The sequence below is a fragment of the Patagioenas fasciata genome, chromosome 1 (genome assembly GCF_037038585.1).
Source record: "Patagioenas fasciata isolate bPatFas1 chromosome 1, bPatFas1.hap1, whole genome shotgun sequence".
Classification (NCBI taxonomy): Eukaryota; Metazoa; Chordata; class Aves; order Columbiformes; family Columbidae; genus Patagioenas; species Patagioenas fasciata.
The window spans coordinates 47,258,806-47,276,151 of record NC_092520.1 but is presented as its reverse complement, the minus strand read 5'-3'; the positions used below and the strand labels follow the sequence as shown (position 1 = coordinate 47,276,151).

The 17,346-nt window shown below is 39.2% G+C and overlaps 1 protein-coding gene across 2 annotated transcripts in view; it reads right to left on the bottom strand.

Moving 5' to 3' along the window:
* Nucleotides 1-4,633: 4,633 nt before the first annotated feature.
* The window catches only part of NDFIP2 (Nedd4 family interacting protein 2), a 47,475-nt gene continuing 34,762 nt past the window's right edge, over nt 4,634-17,346 (bottom strand). For both annotated transcript variants that reach the window (XM_065855676.2, XM_065856461.2), the window contains 4 exons: nt 15,555-15,679; nt 12,424-12,490; nt 8,272-8,377; nt 4,634-6,454 (listed from right to left, as the gene is read on the bottom strand). In XM_065855676.2, the coding sequence (XP_065711748.1) occupies nt 8,274-8,377; nt 12,424-12,490; nt 15,555-15,679 (296 nt within the window). In that variant the 3' untranslated portion in view covers nt 4,634-6,454; nt 8,272-8,273. The remainder of the gene's footprint in view (nt 6,455-8,271; nt 8,378-12,423; nt 12,491-15,554; nt 15,680-17,346) is intronic.

Here is a 17,346-nt window from a genome sequence, read left to right as displayed (position 1 = left end):
GCTCGAAGGGGGATGGGGTTGTAGTTGGGCTTGCCCCAGTGGGGCAGCATTCTAAAACAGATGAGGACCGGGTGGCCTCCTGTGCCCCTAGGGAGAAATTGGTGTGCTCTGCTCGCTCCCTGAAATGCCTGTACACCAATGCGCGCAGCATGGGGAATAAGCAGGAGGAGTTAGAATCCTATGTTCGGTCGGGAGATTATGATCTGGTGGCAATTACAGAAACATGGTGGGACAGTTCACATGACTGGAATGTGGTCATGGATGGCTACGCCCTTTTCAGGAAAGACAGGCCAGCCAGGCGTGGTGGTGGAGTTGCTCTCTATGTGAGAGAGCAACTGCAATGTACTAAATTCTGCCCAGGAGTGGATGAGGAACGAGTTGAGAGTGTATGGGTCAGGATCAAGGGGCAGGCTGGCAGGGGTGATACTGTTGTAGGTGTCTATTACAGGCCACCAGATCAGACTAGAGGAAGTTGATGAGGCCTTCTATACGCAGCTGAGAGTGGCCTCACAGTCACAGGCCCTGGTTGTTGTGGGTGATTTTAACTTCCCTGATGTTTGCTGGAAGGACCATTCAGCCAGCCAGCCACAGTCCAGGAGGTTCCTCCAGTGCATTGATGATAACTTCCTCATGCAGATGGTGGAGGAGCCCACCAGGAGAGGTACACTGCTGGATCTCATCCTCACTAACAAAGAGGGTCTGGTCGAAGCAGTAAAGGTTGAGAGCTGCCTGGGTTGCAGTGACCACGAGATGGTGGAGTTCAGCATCTCGTGTGGCAGGAACAGAATAGCAAGTAGAATTGCAACCCTGGACTTTGGCAGGGCTAATTTTGGCCTTTTCAAGCAATTGCTGGGGGAAATCCCATGGGCAAGACTGCTTGAAGGAAAAGGGGCCCAAGAGAGCTGGATTGCATTCAGAGATTGCTTCTTCCATGCTCAGGATCAGAGCATCCCCACATGTAGGAAGTCGAGGAAGGGAGCCAGAAGGCCTGTGTGGTTGAATAGGGATCTGTTGGGTATGCTCAAGCAGAAGAGGCGAGTTTACAGGTCATGGAAGCAGGGACTGGCCACTTAGGAGGAATATAAGGCTGCTGTTAGAGGATGCAGGAAGGCAGCTAGGGTAGCCAAGGCCTCCTTAGAATTACAGCTGGCGAGAGGGGTCAAGGACAGCAAGAAGAACTTTTTCAAATACATAGCAGATAAAACTAATACCAGAGGCAATGTAGGCCCACTGATGAATGGGGTGGGTGTCCTGGTGGCAGAAGACACAGAGAAGGCAGAATTGCTGAATGCCTTCTTTGTCTCTGTCTACTCTACTGGAGGCTGTCCTGGGGAACCCTGTACCCCTGAGACCCCGGATGAAGCCAGGTTAATGGAGGAGTTTGCTTTAGTCAATGAGGACTGGGTTAGGGAACAATTAAATAGTCTGGACGTCCATAAATCCATGGGTCCAGATGGGATGCATCCGCGGGTGCTGAGGGAGCTGGCTGAAGTCATTGCTAGACCGCTATCCATCATTTTTGCCAAGTCTTGGGAAACGGGAGAGGTACCCGAGGATTGGAGGAAAGCAAATGTCACTCCAGTCTTTAAAAAGGGCAAGAAGGAGGACCCGGGTAATTATAGACCGGTCAGCCTCACCTCTGTCCCTGGGAAAGTAATGGAACAGCTTATCCTTGGTGTCATCTCAAGGCACATCAGGGATAAGAGGGTCATTAGGGGCAGTCAGCATGGCTTTACCAAGGGTAAGTCATGCTTGACCAACCTCATAGCCTTTTATGAGAATGTAACAAGGTGGATGGATGATGGCAGAGCGGTGGATGTGGTCTACCTTGACTTCAGTAAAGCCTTTGACACAGTCCCTCACAGCATCCTCACAGCTAAATTGAGGAGGTGTGGTCTAGACAATAGAGTAGTGAGGTGGGTTGCAAACTGGCTTAAAGAGAGAAGCCAGAGAGTGGTGGTCAATGGTGCGAAGTCCAGTTGGAGGCCAGTATCTAGTGGAGTGCCTCAGGGGTCTGTACTGGGGCCAATATTATTCAATATATTCATTAATGATTTAGACGAGGGAATTCAGTGTACCATCAGCAAGCTTGCTGATGACACTAAGCTGGGAGGAGTGGCTGACACGCCAGAAGGCTGTGCTGCCATCCAGCGGGACCTGGACAGGCTGGAGAGTTGGGTGGGGGATAACCTGATGGAATTTAACAAGGGAAAGTGTAGAGTCCTGCATCTGGGCAGGAACAATCCCAAGTTCCAGTACAGGTTGGGGAATGACTTATTAGAGAGCAGTGTAGGGGAGGGGTCCTGGTGGACAACAGGATGACCATGAGCCAGCACTGTGCCCTTGTGGCCAGGAAGGCCAATGGCATCCTGGGGTGTATTAGAAGGGGGGTGGTCGAGAGAGGTCCTCCTTCCCCTCTACTCCGCCCTGGTGAGACCCCATCTGGAATATTGTGTCCAGTTCTGGGCCCCTCAGTTCAAGAAGGACAGGGAACTGCTGGAGAGGGTCCAGCGTAAGGCAACAAAGATGATTAAGGGAGTGGAGCATCTCCCTTATGAAGAAAGGCTGAGGGAGCTGGGGCTCTTTAGTTTGGAGAAGAGGAGACTGAGGGGTGACCTTATTAATGTTTATAAATATATAAAGGGTGAGTGCCACGAGGATGGAGTCAGGCTCTTCTCAGTGGCAAACAATGATAGGACAAGGGGCAATGGGATCAAGCTGGAACACAAGAGGTTCCACTTAAATTTGAGAAAGAACTTCTTCTCAGTGAGGGTAACAGAGCACTGGAACAGGCTACCCAGGGAGGTTGTGGAGTCTCCTTCCCTGGAGACATTCAAAGCCCGCCTGGACACATTCCTGTGCGACCTCACCTAGGCGTTCCTGCTCCAGCAGGGGGATTGGACTAGATGATCTTTTGAGGTCCCTTCCAATCCCAAACATACTGTGATACTGTGATACTGTGATATTTCATTAAATTTTTCCCCGCCCAACTCTCCAGCCTGTCCAGGTCCCGCTGGATGGCAGCACAGCCTTCTGGCATGTCAGCCACTCCTCCCAGCTTGGTGTCATCAGCAAACTTGCTGATAGTGCACTCTATTCCCTTATCCAAATCATTGATGAATATATTGAATACTACAGGTCCCAGTACTAACCCTTGAGGCATTCCACTAGATACAGGCATCCAACTGGACTCTGCTCCATTGACCACAACTCTCTGGCTTCTTTCCTTCAGCAAATCTACAGTCCACACTGACTGAGTTTAACAGTGAGGATGCAGTGGGAGACGGTGTCAAATGCTTTATTTCTCCTTACTGAGAAATACCTATTTCCATACCAGAGATTATTCACCTTCTCTTCAGAAGTCCAAGAAGCAACAGTAGTTTGATGAGATTAACTTTTTGTTCAAGAATGCAAGCAACCACATGGGAGGGACTAATGTGGAGTACTGTGGGAAAACACTCAAAAATGGAAGAGATTAAAAGCTTTCTGATGTTTTGATAGCTGTGATAGCACATTAATAAATCCACTTTTCCTCACCTGTTGTCATCACTCAAGGGGAGGGAAGTAGACCCAGAAAGAGCAGGGTGTTGAAACCAGGTGAAAAGGTGTTGCAGGATGAGGACTGTGTCCATACTCTTGGTGAAACGGCAAAGTGAAAGCTTAGAGATAACCTCCTCTGCCAAAGAAGTCCAATTCCATCAGTCGTCTGCACTGAAAGTGCGACTGATGGATCATTTCTGAAATGCACTAGTAGTCACAGGATCCTTGAGCTGTATTCAAGATGTCCATCTCCTCATGGTGTCCACGTCAATAAAGGTAGATGACAAAACTAAAGAAAACACATTCATGCCAGCTGCTTGAATAAAATGGAATTTTCTCTCCCCACCTCTCCTCTCCCAGCTGTTTCTGCCCCCCAACTTCAAAGCCTTATTTGCATTCATACAAAATCTGTTTACAGTCAACCTCATTGCAATACTGGAGCTTCCCCCCTTCTCCCCCTGGACTAAAGACACAAAGCGAAGCTGGCCAGGTGTCTCCAAACCACAGAGCCAGCTGCTCCTAACCGAGCTCACAGGAAATAGCAAGGAAAATATGCAGCATTTGACACATCTGGAATAGATTGCAGAGTCTTTGAAAACAGTGTCCCAATTCCCTTCCTCCTGCTGATGAGATTTCAGGCTACCAAAATGCTGCATCAACTATAGAGGATTAGATAACATGTGTATGTTTTTAACCCTACATATTCTTTCTGTCCAAATGAGAACTTTTCAAAGCTAGTCCAGGAAAAAAAAGTATCTGTATGAAGATTTCTATAACAGTGGAGCAAACAGAAATAAATCCATCAGAAGACCACTACTTAATTTGGGAAAACTGATGCAGTTGGCAAATAGTACTAGTTGACATTGGTAAACATGGAAAATGAATCAATATTGCATTGTTTGTACAGTTGTATTAACTCCTTAAAAGAAATACAGTTTGTTGCCATAAAACATGATGAAAAAGAGAAGAGTAGAAAGGATTGGTTAGTAATCATTTTGCAAAGTAATTTGTCTATAATTCCATGTTGACACAAATATTGCAGTGTGCATTTTTCAATGTGAAGTACAAAAAAATGAAAAAGCATAAGTCTTAATTAGCAAAACAAAGCAATGTTTTATTATCCGCTTTTTTTTGTTTGCACAATGAATGCAAAAGAACACAGAAAGAAACAGATAAGTTAGAAGGAAATCCCAATCAGATATTGAATATAATACTTAATTTTATTCTTTCCATAAAAAGTTGGGAAGTGGAGGTGCCCCTAAAGTTTTAGTCACTTTCACTGTCTCTGAAAGATTAAGAAAATGAATAACATAACCAGCTTACGTAGGTATATTTTAAACATTCATTATAGATAAAAAACGGAATACAACACTAGCTTAAAACAACATAAACCTCACTGGTTTTAATGTTAGTAATAAAAAGGCAGAATTCTAATATAAAAAAGTAAAACTGGAGGAAAGTATTTGGGTTTTTTTTTTCCTCAAAGGTGCAACCAACAACCAACGTATTTTTGCAACTGAGATTCCAGTTGTACAAAGGACTGAGAGATGTATTCTCCTACTTGAGGAGCAGCATAGATTTCAAAAACTTTAAAGGAAACCACACATGCATAAACAGTAGACAGTACCCCTTAAAGAGATGATATTTATAAGAAAGTAATAGTATATCTTAAATGAACACTAGGAGAGGTGCAACACACATTTTCTACTTTCAGAGCTTTAAAAGTAAGGTGGTTTGTTTTGATTTTTTTTTTTTCCTTCACAGATTATATCCAAAATTACCTTACATTTAAATTACTTTATTCTTAGGAAATGGCAAAGTATGTATTCTAAACAAGCATTGCAGGATAGCTATATGAAGTTTTTTGAGAAACCCTCATTGTGGACGTTATATTTATACGGAACTCAAGACTTCTTAAACAGAGCCAATGTTATAACCCAGGGAATACACTTGCAATACTCTGTTTCAGGAACAGAGACGCACCTACGAGGATCCAACCGCATAACCAAGGACTAACGATGTCAGGTTGTCCATCCCTGTGAATGTGAACAAACTCCATCTTTTAATGGGATCATGCTTATGAATAAAGGACTTTAAGTCTCAAGCCCAAACCTGTTGATAATAATTAACGTGAGGAAAGTTAGGATGAACGCCTTTACCTCCAAAATTACATCTAATAGTAACTATACCCTTAATGGCCAATTAACAAAAAATACGTACGTAGCTCTAAGATTAAACAAAATTTAGACAATATGCTGTTACAAAATATATTCTGGCATATTTTCTAAGAAGCAATTCAAACAGTCATTTATGCAGAGTTATTTACAGGGGACTCAGAGTATCAGTTTTAAGTAAACCATTATATTGGTTTGAATTTGATAAAATATTGGTGAATACAAGTTTGTGACAACAAGGAACTTCGGGTTTTAGTAAACTTAACGTTCTATGCAATCATTAAATGAATTTAAATTATGTAAAAAAACCAAACCTGTCTGAACTGGATAATCTGAATCTTTTAATGCATTCCATTGTACCTGAAGTTCAGATCAACAACTCAGTGGTACATACACGCTGTGAAACAAGTTACCACTTAAATCTTTCAGATACAACAAGCACAGATTAACTGAGTCTGACTGTACCTAATCTATACTAACAGATGGTTTGTTCTTACTTCAATACTATCTTTTTCATAAGCACATATACAAATGTGCTAAAACAAAAGGCAGCAATTATAAATATTTACTAGAATGACCAGAACTGGCATTTGAGCATAAGCCATCCTGTCATTTGTTTTTGAAGCCGTATCTTCACTAATTCATCTTCTGGTTTTAGTAGTCTTCTATCAAATCGGAGTGTTACAGATCATCTGGAAGCTTCACACTGGGATGGGAAAGGAATGTCTGTTCAATGCAGCCTGGAGATAAAGAAAGAGTTGTACTTCAGTTCATCGCAGTGATTGACCAGAAGCAGTGTTGCTGACCGACATTAAACTGAGAAGCAACAAAGCAGCAGCCCTTTGCCCCCCATGTCAAGACAGCACAAAAATGAAAAAGAAAGCTTACTATTATTTTGTTATGATTTCAAAGAACGTCTGAGAGTATTTTGTAACTGTACAGGTAACATTTGTTGTTTATTAAAACTAATACCCACTGAGGAGGAAATTACCTGTCTATGCAAGAACAAGGACATTTAAGTGTGAGAGCAATTAATCTGAACGTCTTGTTTCAATACTTAAGATACTTAAAAAAAAAAATTTATGTGTCTAGCTCTCTAGTGGACCTTATCAGCCCCTACGACTCGGTGATGAAAGGAAAAATTCAAAACCACTGAACTCAGATAGGAAAACTCATTAACTCCAGTTAAGGCTGAATTAAATACCGTTTTGTCCCAAAGCAGAATTTTAGTTTCAGCAAAACAAAGACTCCCAGACCATATTATCATACACTCTCATTATTCCCTTCAAGCTACAGCTTTCAAATACCAATTAATCTTTAAAATTATTTTTTAAATATTGTTTTTACACTTTACTGTACTGACAGCTAACAGGTATTTTCAGTCTCATCTCTACAAATTTCAGTATTTCTGAAGAGGTTTCCATATTACTAAGAAAAAGAGAGATGTAATTACTGTAAAAAGGAAATGCTGCCATATAGATGCCAATTTGGGTTGGTTACTAGAAGGCAACATAGGCCTTAGTTATTTAACTTGCAGCATAATTTTGACAAAAACATAGCACATTACAAAGAAATATTATGTTACTGTTCTATTAGCAGATTTCTTCCATGATCAAGAACTATGTACTATAGCACCAATATTTATTAGCCTGTTTTAAATGAATATCACTGTCTTATATAATAGGAACCATTTTTTTGTAGGCAAATATTGTCTCAGTTTTTTTCATGCTTCAATAACGTGTTGTTGGTTACTTCATACTGGTCCCATGACTAACCTTTATTATAGCAAACACAGCTTCTCAGTTAAGCCAAAATACAGTATTTATGCTTTTTAAGTAAGCTGCAGAGTAATCAAAGTGCTGCAGTATTTATTTCTAGGCTTCGATTTATCTCATCATGCAGTTTAAGTAAAAAAAAGTTAATTGCAAATGGGGACCCCTGGTTTAAGTTACACAATGAAGTCTAATAGATCCACCTAATGGATAAAAAGTATATTAAAAGAGAGTGGATATGTGCCAGACTGATTAGTCAGCTACCTGAAGGATATACACAGCACATTGTTGCACACAGAATAATCATACTCTTACATGACTGTCTTCATCCAGTCATGTAAAGAGAGACAATATTCCTCTATTGTTCGCATGTCCAGACCCACGTCAATCAGGTTTAATATGTGGGCAGCTCAGTGCTTCCTAACGTGCTCCCAACAGGTTGACTGCTACAGCCAGGTGTCTAACACAAAGTACAGTATCCTGTCCGGGAGCAGATATTGCTTCTTGCTTAGGAAAGACAACAGGTTCCTCTTCTTTTTTTAATTTTACCAACACTAGCTCTAGGGAGTACTGGAGGCAATAACGATGCTCTATTTACCTTCAAATTTCATGACTTCAAGAGACTTCAGATGTAAGTCCACGTAGAAGATGTACAAAATTCATGACAGATGTTTAAAAACCATGTGACTTCTGTTTTGTGACAGAAGTTTGATTATTTATCTCTAAGTATTTAATTCTTCTCAGTTTTCCTGGGAGAGATAACCTTATCACTAAAATTTGCTTACCTTCAGTACAAAAAAAAAAATCTTGTTCTGTGAGCAGCTGCCATGCTTTCAGACATATTTCTGACTTTAAGATAATTAACAAAGCCTCGAAAGAACAGGAGGAGTCCTGAAAGTGTAGAAAATGCACAAAATTAAGTATATCAACCCAAGCAGACACTATCCCACATTATTTTTATTAACATATTTTTTAGAAATCTAGATTATATTCAAGACATCGATGTCTTTATGCATCATTCACAAATTCAAAATGAAGGTCTACTGCTTTTGTCTTGTGACATTAGGATGCAGCCTTATGGACGGCTTTTTAGAAATTTTACGTTCATTCTGGGTTCAACTATCAGTTGCTAAAGACTGCACGAAAGAACTTAAAAAGAAAAAAATAAAAAATGAATATATGCTCCACATTCTTTTCAAGTAGAATTCTTAAAATTAGTCACCAGTGTGTTAAAAGACTATTCAGAGCACAAAACATACCTTTGTAAATGTGTAAGAGAAATATATTTCAAGTCAAAAGAGGAAAAAAAAAGGCACAGACCGATCTACCAATAAGCCTATAATAAAATATAATAGATTATGGTTTGAGATTTAACCATCCAGGAAAATGAACCAGTCAAAGAGCAGGAAGAAAACAGATTCAAAGAAAACTACTCAACATGTGTTATGATTCTTTTTTTTTTTTGGCCAACTCCACATTTCGAATTAAGTATTTAAATTTAACTCCATTTGAAAGAATATTTTATCTCTTTTAAGAGGAACAAGAGATACAGAACAGTCACACAGAAGCTACAGTTGCAACAGTGGTAATCACTATCATGTTACCAATTCACTGGGCACCTGACCAAACCAACCCAGAAAAAGATATTATTGCATAGTGGACACAGCTCTTTGGTTCGTTTTCCTCTGCTAAGTAAACTTCAACAGATTAATCCATTTACGAGTTAGATCAGGAAGAATACAAGAGAGAAGAAACAATCTGCCCAAAGAGTTGGGAGGCTGAAATCCAAATTCCACATCCAGTGGAAACGTGAGACTAGAGAGCAACTATCCTGATTTAATGAATACATAGGTACCTTGAAGATATATGCTTATGGGAAGCACCTCCCTTATGAAGAAAGGCTGAGGGAGCTGGGTCTCTTTAGTTTGGAGAAGAGGAGACTGAGGGGTGACCTTATTAATGTTTATAAATATATAAAGGGTGAGTGCCAAGAGGATGGAGCCAGGCTCTTCTCAGTGGCAAACAATAATAGGACAAGGAGTAATGGGATCAAGTTGGAACACAAGAGGTTCCACTTAAATTTGAGAAAAAGCTTCTTCTCAGTGAGGGTAACAGAGCACTGGAACAGGCTGCCCAGGGAGGTTGTGGAGTCTCCTTCCCTGGAGACATTCAAAGCCCGCCTGGACACCTTCCTGTGTGACCTCACCTAGGCGTTCCTGCTCCAGCAGGGGGATTGGACAAGATGATCTTTCGAGGTCCCTTCCAATCCCTAACATACTGTGATACTGTGATACTGTTATGTGTATACATACACATACGTATTAAGATTCCAAAGGTTCAAACAAAAATCTAAGCTGAAGCATAACCAATTTAGCAAAAGATTTCATCATTTTCATCATCTTACATCCTAATAAACGATCTCCACAGTTACACTGATATTTTGCTATGTGATGCAGTTTTGCCACCTGCTCTCCACGTTGAGACTAATTATTTTTTATCCTACGCTCGTTTCTTCTCTAATTGCTTTTTACTTGTAAATTTTTATTTTATTTACTTTCTGCCTTTTTTTAAAAAAACAAAACAAAATGAAAACCTCCTTAGGACACCCCCCCCCCCAAAAAAAAAAAACCAAACAGAGAATGCTCTGCCAACCACTGGAACTTTGACCTAAGCCAGACACGTTTCTGTGATTAAGGTGAATTCTGCAAGGAGATGAAAGCACTAAGGTCTGGATCAAAAGCCTACTACAAAAGCTGCTACCCAGACATTCCCAGAGATGATGGTCCCATGTTCAACTGAAAAGCAGCTGAAACAGCAAAAGGTGGGCAGGCAGCTCTCAAGGTGCCTTTCTGAAAGCATACTTTCTGCATTACACATGTTGGAAAACCAGTCCAAGTTCAACCCATATTTTATATTTCTCTGTTTAGGGAAGAAAAATAAAATAAAACAAACCCAAAACACTTTCCATTGTGTTCCTCAAAATAAATATTGGCTAACATTTAAATTTAAAAATTTGAATTGTCTTTCTCCAATTTATTCACTGTACATGACAGCTCCTTGGAAGTAGACTTCACTTTCCCGTGAAGCGTGAGCAGATTTTTCCAGATGTTGAAAGAAGGGAGTAGAAACAGCTGGGTGAGCATCAGAAGAGAGAAGATGGCAAAAGGTGTGCTCAGGTATGTTCAAAGGACTATGCAAATGGAAGAATCCAACTTGGTTCTTTCACTTCTGAAGAGATGCAGGACATGCTCTCTTGCATGCTCTAACGGAAGAGTTATCCGAAACAATGAAATACAGATCTGCTTGGCATGGCTCCCAAGACTTGATAATGCTCCTCCACATCCTGCTCAGTAGCTCTGCTGGGTTAAATCCTTCTATGGTGTTCTAGAAATCTCAGTATATCCACGTTATCAGTTGGTGTATTTCATGCAAAAAGTTCATAAGACAAGGGAGCGTTGATGGCTGGATGCCTCACAGTGCCTTTTATAATATGTCTTGGAATGAATAAGCTTTGTGTGTTAACGTAAAACAAAACAAAAATCTTCAAACAGTTAAGGCTGAAAATAAGGTTTTCTTAAATCTAAGTGACCAAACTTCCGAACAAGCACTGCAGAAGACTAGTAAGAAAAGAACTACAAGTGCACAGCTTTTTCCATAGACATGGTGGGGGGAAATGTTAGGGGAAGAACATGCCATTTTCATCCTAGAGAAAAAAAGTGTCAAACCTCAACCTCAGGCACCGCAAGGGTTTCTTTTTTAATAAAGATTTATCTGGAGATGTTTGTACCTGTAAAGAGTCATTTTACTTTCTACTTAAAAACAATCACCTCCAACAGAATATAAAAGCATTCGAGGGACTGTTGCTGTGATGTGCTCCGCAGTTTCCATGTATCTCAAGTGCACAACAGTAAAACAAGTCAAGTATTAACAAGTCTGATGAATGTCCTCAAACCGTACTAAAAGGCAGATACGAGAAAATTTTAGGTAACATTTATTTCTTGCAAGATAAACAGCAACTCACAAACAGGATCTCAGTGATGTTTTTATCTTTTTAAAATGTACTCAACATTTCATTCTCACATTTGCTGTTTAGCCATTTGAGTCAATTGACTCAAAGGGAAGAGTGCCACCTACTGAACCAGCAATAGTTTACTACACTTCCAGAGAGAGAAAATGGATAGTAGCGTTCATTTCTGTAAAATAAAATAATTCCAGATTCCATATTCAAATTACCGAATCCACAGTAGGAAAAAAAAGGTATAGTGGCTGGGGTTTGGTATGTCCTAACTAAAAACAGACAGAAGAGCAGAATTTGATGTGCATAAGATTTTGAACATGGGCAGACCAATCTCTCAAGAGAAAGCTGAGATCATGGGAGCGCTGTGATCAGAGAGCATGAAGCTGTTCTCTTGTCTGACTGAGAAGCTACTGATGCAGTGTGCATTTCAAAGGACTAGAAAAAGGGCATTTTATGAACTTATGCACAAGACAGCAGGCTCCACCTTCCCAGGATCAGTCACATTTCTTAAAATTTAATGCTTGACATACATGTTTATACAGGTAAGTAAGTACTAGATATCACTCACTTTTCAGTAAGTTCTCTACATAAAGCTGTGGAGTTTCATTACACAGTTCTGCAGCCCTAGATCAGTAGAAGCAGCTTAAGAAGCAGAAACTAAAAGACTCAGGTATACATATAATTACATATGTAGAGCAAAGTTTTCTGAGCTGAAGGTTATTTGAATAGTCCGCAGTTCACACAATACCACCACTATGGTAACCAATAACCTCGCGAATACTACGGAAATAAAAACAACACAAAAATATCAGCAGCTAAAGAAAAACACATAGCTAAACATATTACAGAACTCTTATTTATGTGATTCATGTTTAAGTACTTCCACATCAAAACAGAAACGTTTTCAATTGCCACTTACCAAGTACAAGAAATATCCACCAAAGCCAGTACTGTCCATTGAAATATCCAGTAAAATAATCTGAAAACTGAAATTCATACAAGAGACTTAGCTACAGTAAGAGAGATGACTACAACACATTCAATACACTATGTGAATACAGAAAGCATAGAGGAAAAGGTAAATTTAAATAAAAGTGGTATTTTCAACTAAAATGCAAACCTGGTATTTGTGCAGCAGTTTAATATACAAATAACACTTCCAGCGTCAGTCTGTGGCAAAGTTATTTTAAAACCTCTAAAAAAAAAAGTGTCTGTGCATATATATAAAATTATACATATTAAAAAAACCCTTGTACCACTTGCCAGAATCCTCTGACATCTTCTGTTATAATGAGTCCCCACTTGACGATTTTCCCTTTTTCCACCCAATGCCTGCCATCCCAAACACATTACAGCAGCCTGCTGCTTTAGATATTAACACCAAAAGCCACATTAGTTTAATCTTATCAGACAGGGATGTTCTGCTGACCCCTCAAAAGAAGAGCTTTTGACCTTCTGTATACCCCCTACTGTTAATCGCTGCCAAGAATACCAGCCCCATAAAGACCCCCAACTCATTAAAGTCTTTTCATTTTCAAACCAGCATTCAGTTCCCAGCAGTGAGCTGAACGCAACTAAATGAACCTTGAAGTGGTATTTCAACTGTTCCTGTTAGTGACCATGGTAGACTGTTTTGTCCTCCCTGTGATGTGGGAGGCAGCTGGAGGGCAGCGTGCGATAGTGTTGGAGACAGGTATCTGTGCCTTTAGCAGACTCCAGACTGCATGCTTCACTGATAAAAAGGCTAATCAAATGTCTCCAAAATGCGCATCACAAGTAGGAACAGGGAGATGGGTGAACAGTTGCCAGAAAGAATAAAATAACCTGCTCGGTGGCTCTGCACACTTCTCATACACTTCCCGTCCTACTGCGAGGCAGTTTGTTTACTGCATCCTGCCACGGTGCTTCTCATTTGTCATTTGAGTAGTAGCAACCAAGAAATCACCTAATTCAGGCACATAATTCAGTTTACTCTTAAAAAAACAGAAGAGAGCATACTGTGCCACATATGCAACCAGATAAAATTCCAAAACATTTAAAGAACTGTAGATATAATAGCTGTTTTTTTCTTCAAGTAACTGTGCACTGAAATCCACATGTTTTCTCCAGAATAAAGCCAGACCACAAAAATTCTTTAAAGGTTTAGTCCTGTACTGTATTCATTTTTATGGGCAATCCAAGAAAAAAAAAAAAAAAAAAAAAATCAAGAAACAGAATTGCAAAGTTGAACTGAAAAACTGGTTCTTACAATATTCCTATATAAATACTAGCTTTTCTATGATTCAGTGGGGTAAGCATTTCATATTTTGACATGTCATTAAAATATCAAATGAATACTCAAGTTCCCAGGAAATTCACAACATTACTAATCCCAGCTCTCTTGAGAGTCAGCATTTTCAGTTCTCTAAACATATATACCAATCCACCTTTTACAACACTACAGTTGCATTTAACTGGGAAGATTTACTAAAACCAGCAATCAAGTACTGGCCTATGCGCACTACTCTCACACTTTCTTTAGGCAGAAGAATTCATAGCTGCAGAATTTCCCCCACAGCAAAATCATGCTTTTGTTCTTTTATTTTTCATTTTCCTCCCAGTAAAAACTGATATAGAGAGAGCATATGGGAACTAGGATTGTTTAGACACTGTAAAAGTTTTGTAACTACTGACCCTGAGTGAGAAAGGGCAGCACAAGCCTTCTGAAGAGCTTGAAACAAAGGAACAAAACAATGAAAACAAAACTGACGATATAACACCTTCCAAGCTTTCGGTTGTTGTCTCTATAAAGGGAGACAACAGAACATGACAGTCTTCACTATGAAGCAAAAACAGCCCTGAGGTCTTGGAATTGGTCAGCTCCAATATTTTAAAATTAGTAAAATATCACATACAGAAATTTAAATATAGCCTAGAACACAGTAATTCCTCACTGAAATTTGGCATATATTAATTTTTGTATTCATTATGAGCACATTTTCAGAGAGTAATAATAACAATGACACAATGAGCAATTCCACCCTCTATTCAGTACACCTCAATGGAAGCTGAAGGTATCCCCAATGCACGCATAGTTGAAAAAAATCATGTCTTCTCCCTCCCTTGAGACAAATTCCATCCCAGATCCTGAATTCCAACTAAGAATCACATCTAGTCCAGTAGAATTCCCCTGCCCTGGCAAAGCAAAGAAAAACCCACCCTCAATTGTAAGAAGAACGAAGGGCATGTCCAGGAAGGACCATGCAATCTCTCCTCTCTACAATCCCTGTATTACTGTGCCAAGACCAAATCAAGTTAAAGTTACTAGCACACACACATAACAAATTCAGAGCTGACAGGGCATAAAAGTTAACTAAGTTACCCAAGGTCTCTCTCGTCATTAGACAGGGTGAGATTTTAAATGTTATATCTTACAGTCGTGCAGAATTCAAGTTCAGAAAGAATCACTACATTTCATCCAGTATCCACTTAGCTAAGTAACTTTCACTTGACTAACATATCTTTCTGAAAAGCATCTAGTCTTGCAGTTAAAACATGAAGAAATTGACCATCTGAGATGGTAAAAATGTGACTAATTTCATGTACTGAATCAAGTCAAAACTGAATATATCTTACAGAGAATAAAAGAATCAAATACAAGGGAAAAAGGTTTTCTAATTTTTTTTTTCCCCCGGCCAACAGACTGAGCTATTTATAAACCTTTCATATAGGACACTATAATACCAGTGACATTTTAGGTACCAGTTCCATTTCTTCTTTATGTTTTAAAATATTTGTGCAAAAAATGAGTCATCTGCATTTATTCAGTGGAAAGACTATCATAAAATGCTATGTCAAGTAAAAATAGATTAAGCTTCATCCTTAGTAAGCATATATATAGCAAGTAAATTCTCGACTAAAGCAGAAGTTAGAGAAAATTCTAGGCACTTTGTTAAATACTGGAATTTACTCTACTAATTTTTAATTCCATTATTATATATCCTTGAATGAAATGTTATGGTTTGGTTCTACAAATAGCGTCTGTACAGTGTGAATCAAAAAAAAACCTACCCGTACAATAAGAATCCATTTGATCAGGGAGAGACCAAATCCACAGATTGCACCATACCTCCCAGCTATGGTATTTGTTATACAGAAGGATAAACAAAATCCAATCCAGTTGAAAATAAACGCCACTATAAAATAAAAGAAACAGTAGCTTCTGTTAATCTGTATAGCTAAGCAAACTGACTTAACATTAATTTCACTTTTAAAGTAATAAGGCCATGCTTACACAGTAATTCCCTTCCGGTAATTCAGGCTTTCAGAGACTGACTTTGAACCCAGACATTCCCCCAGTACAGTTACTTAATAACAAAGCAAATGGTAAAATAGTTGGAACCTACTACTTTAAACAAGAGAAAATTCCAACATAAAAGAAAGCATTACATTGCTACAGAAATCTAACCAGAGGACACTAGACATGAAGGGTAAATGTAAACAAAGGACTATAACGTACAAGACGTGGATTAAATCAAAGAAAAAAAAAAAAGACCTTGATAAACTTCAATAACCAAAATATAGTTATATGCACACATATGTGCATGTATCAAGTCTGCATATTCAGCTTTATCCAGTTTGGATCAAACACAATAAAAGTATCCACTCTTGCTCTGTAAACACAGTATAGAAATGAAGACAAGTTGAGAAGCTGATGTTTCATTGGTTATTGTCTTCAGGCATAAGATATAAGCAGCCTTGGAAGCTTTACATAGAAGCTTAAGAAATGGAGAAACAAAAAGGACACTGAGCTTAACTACCACTGTAACTTCAGTTAGCGCTTCTACAGAACTCCAGGTGGTTTTACAATTGAAAGTTTCATATCTATGTATGTACTTGGCAATCAACGGCATCATCTGTACTGACTTCAGTTTGGGTGCATTAGGTCAAAGTGAGGGAATCCCCAAGTCGGTGATGTCCCAGCTATGGGAGTGAGGGCAACTAAAAACCACCAAAGAGAAGAGCTGGGGCAGTTGGTGGAAGACAACAATATGGGAGTTCTGGAGAAGACAAGACAGTGGAAATTTGAAAACATGAGTGAAGCCCACAATAAACACATAGACCACTGAAGAGGCAAGGAGGAATGGAAGGGGGGGCAGAGGGGAATAAAATCCCTGCACACAAATCCTTAATATATTAAATCCCCAAACTTATGGAAAAAACAAACAAACAAACAAAACCCTACATCAAATTCAGACAATAAATCACTACAGAAAAAAAGTCTGTCTTTTCGGTAAATATTTGAACACTTTAGAGCAAAACATTAGGAGAAGAAAATTGGTCAATAGCCTTCTTAAACAAAAGTCAATTTGGGAGGATTATCTGTAATCACTTTTTTGTAATTTAAAACCTGGTTACAACTCCTCCAACAATCCACACGAAGACACAATGACTTGCCCACAAAAGCAAAATTAAAGTCATCAGTCAAACTGCAGTGGGACTCCATGAACTGTAAAGAAACTGAAGTTTCAAGAGAAGCTTTGGAAGACTTTCCATCAACACAGTCGTTTTGTACAAGTGAGAAAACATCTTGCTTGAGACAGAACCAGAGGTAACACACGGTGGCAATGAGAAAGCTTACTTTAACACCAATTACTACTCTTTTTGGGGGAAAAAAAACCCAAAACCACGACCTAATTAATAAAAAACAAACAAACAACAAAAAAGAAAACTAACAAACACAACCCACCAAACAAAAAAAACCCCAACATACAACCCACAACAAACAACTTCGAATAAATGCTGACCCAAATTGGTATATGCAGAGAAGAATGAAAAAAGAGCATTTCTATTACATAAGAAG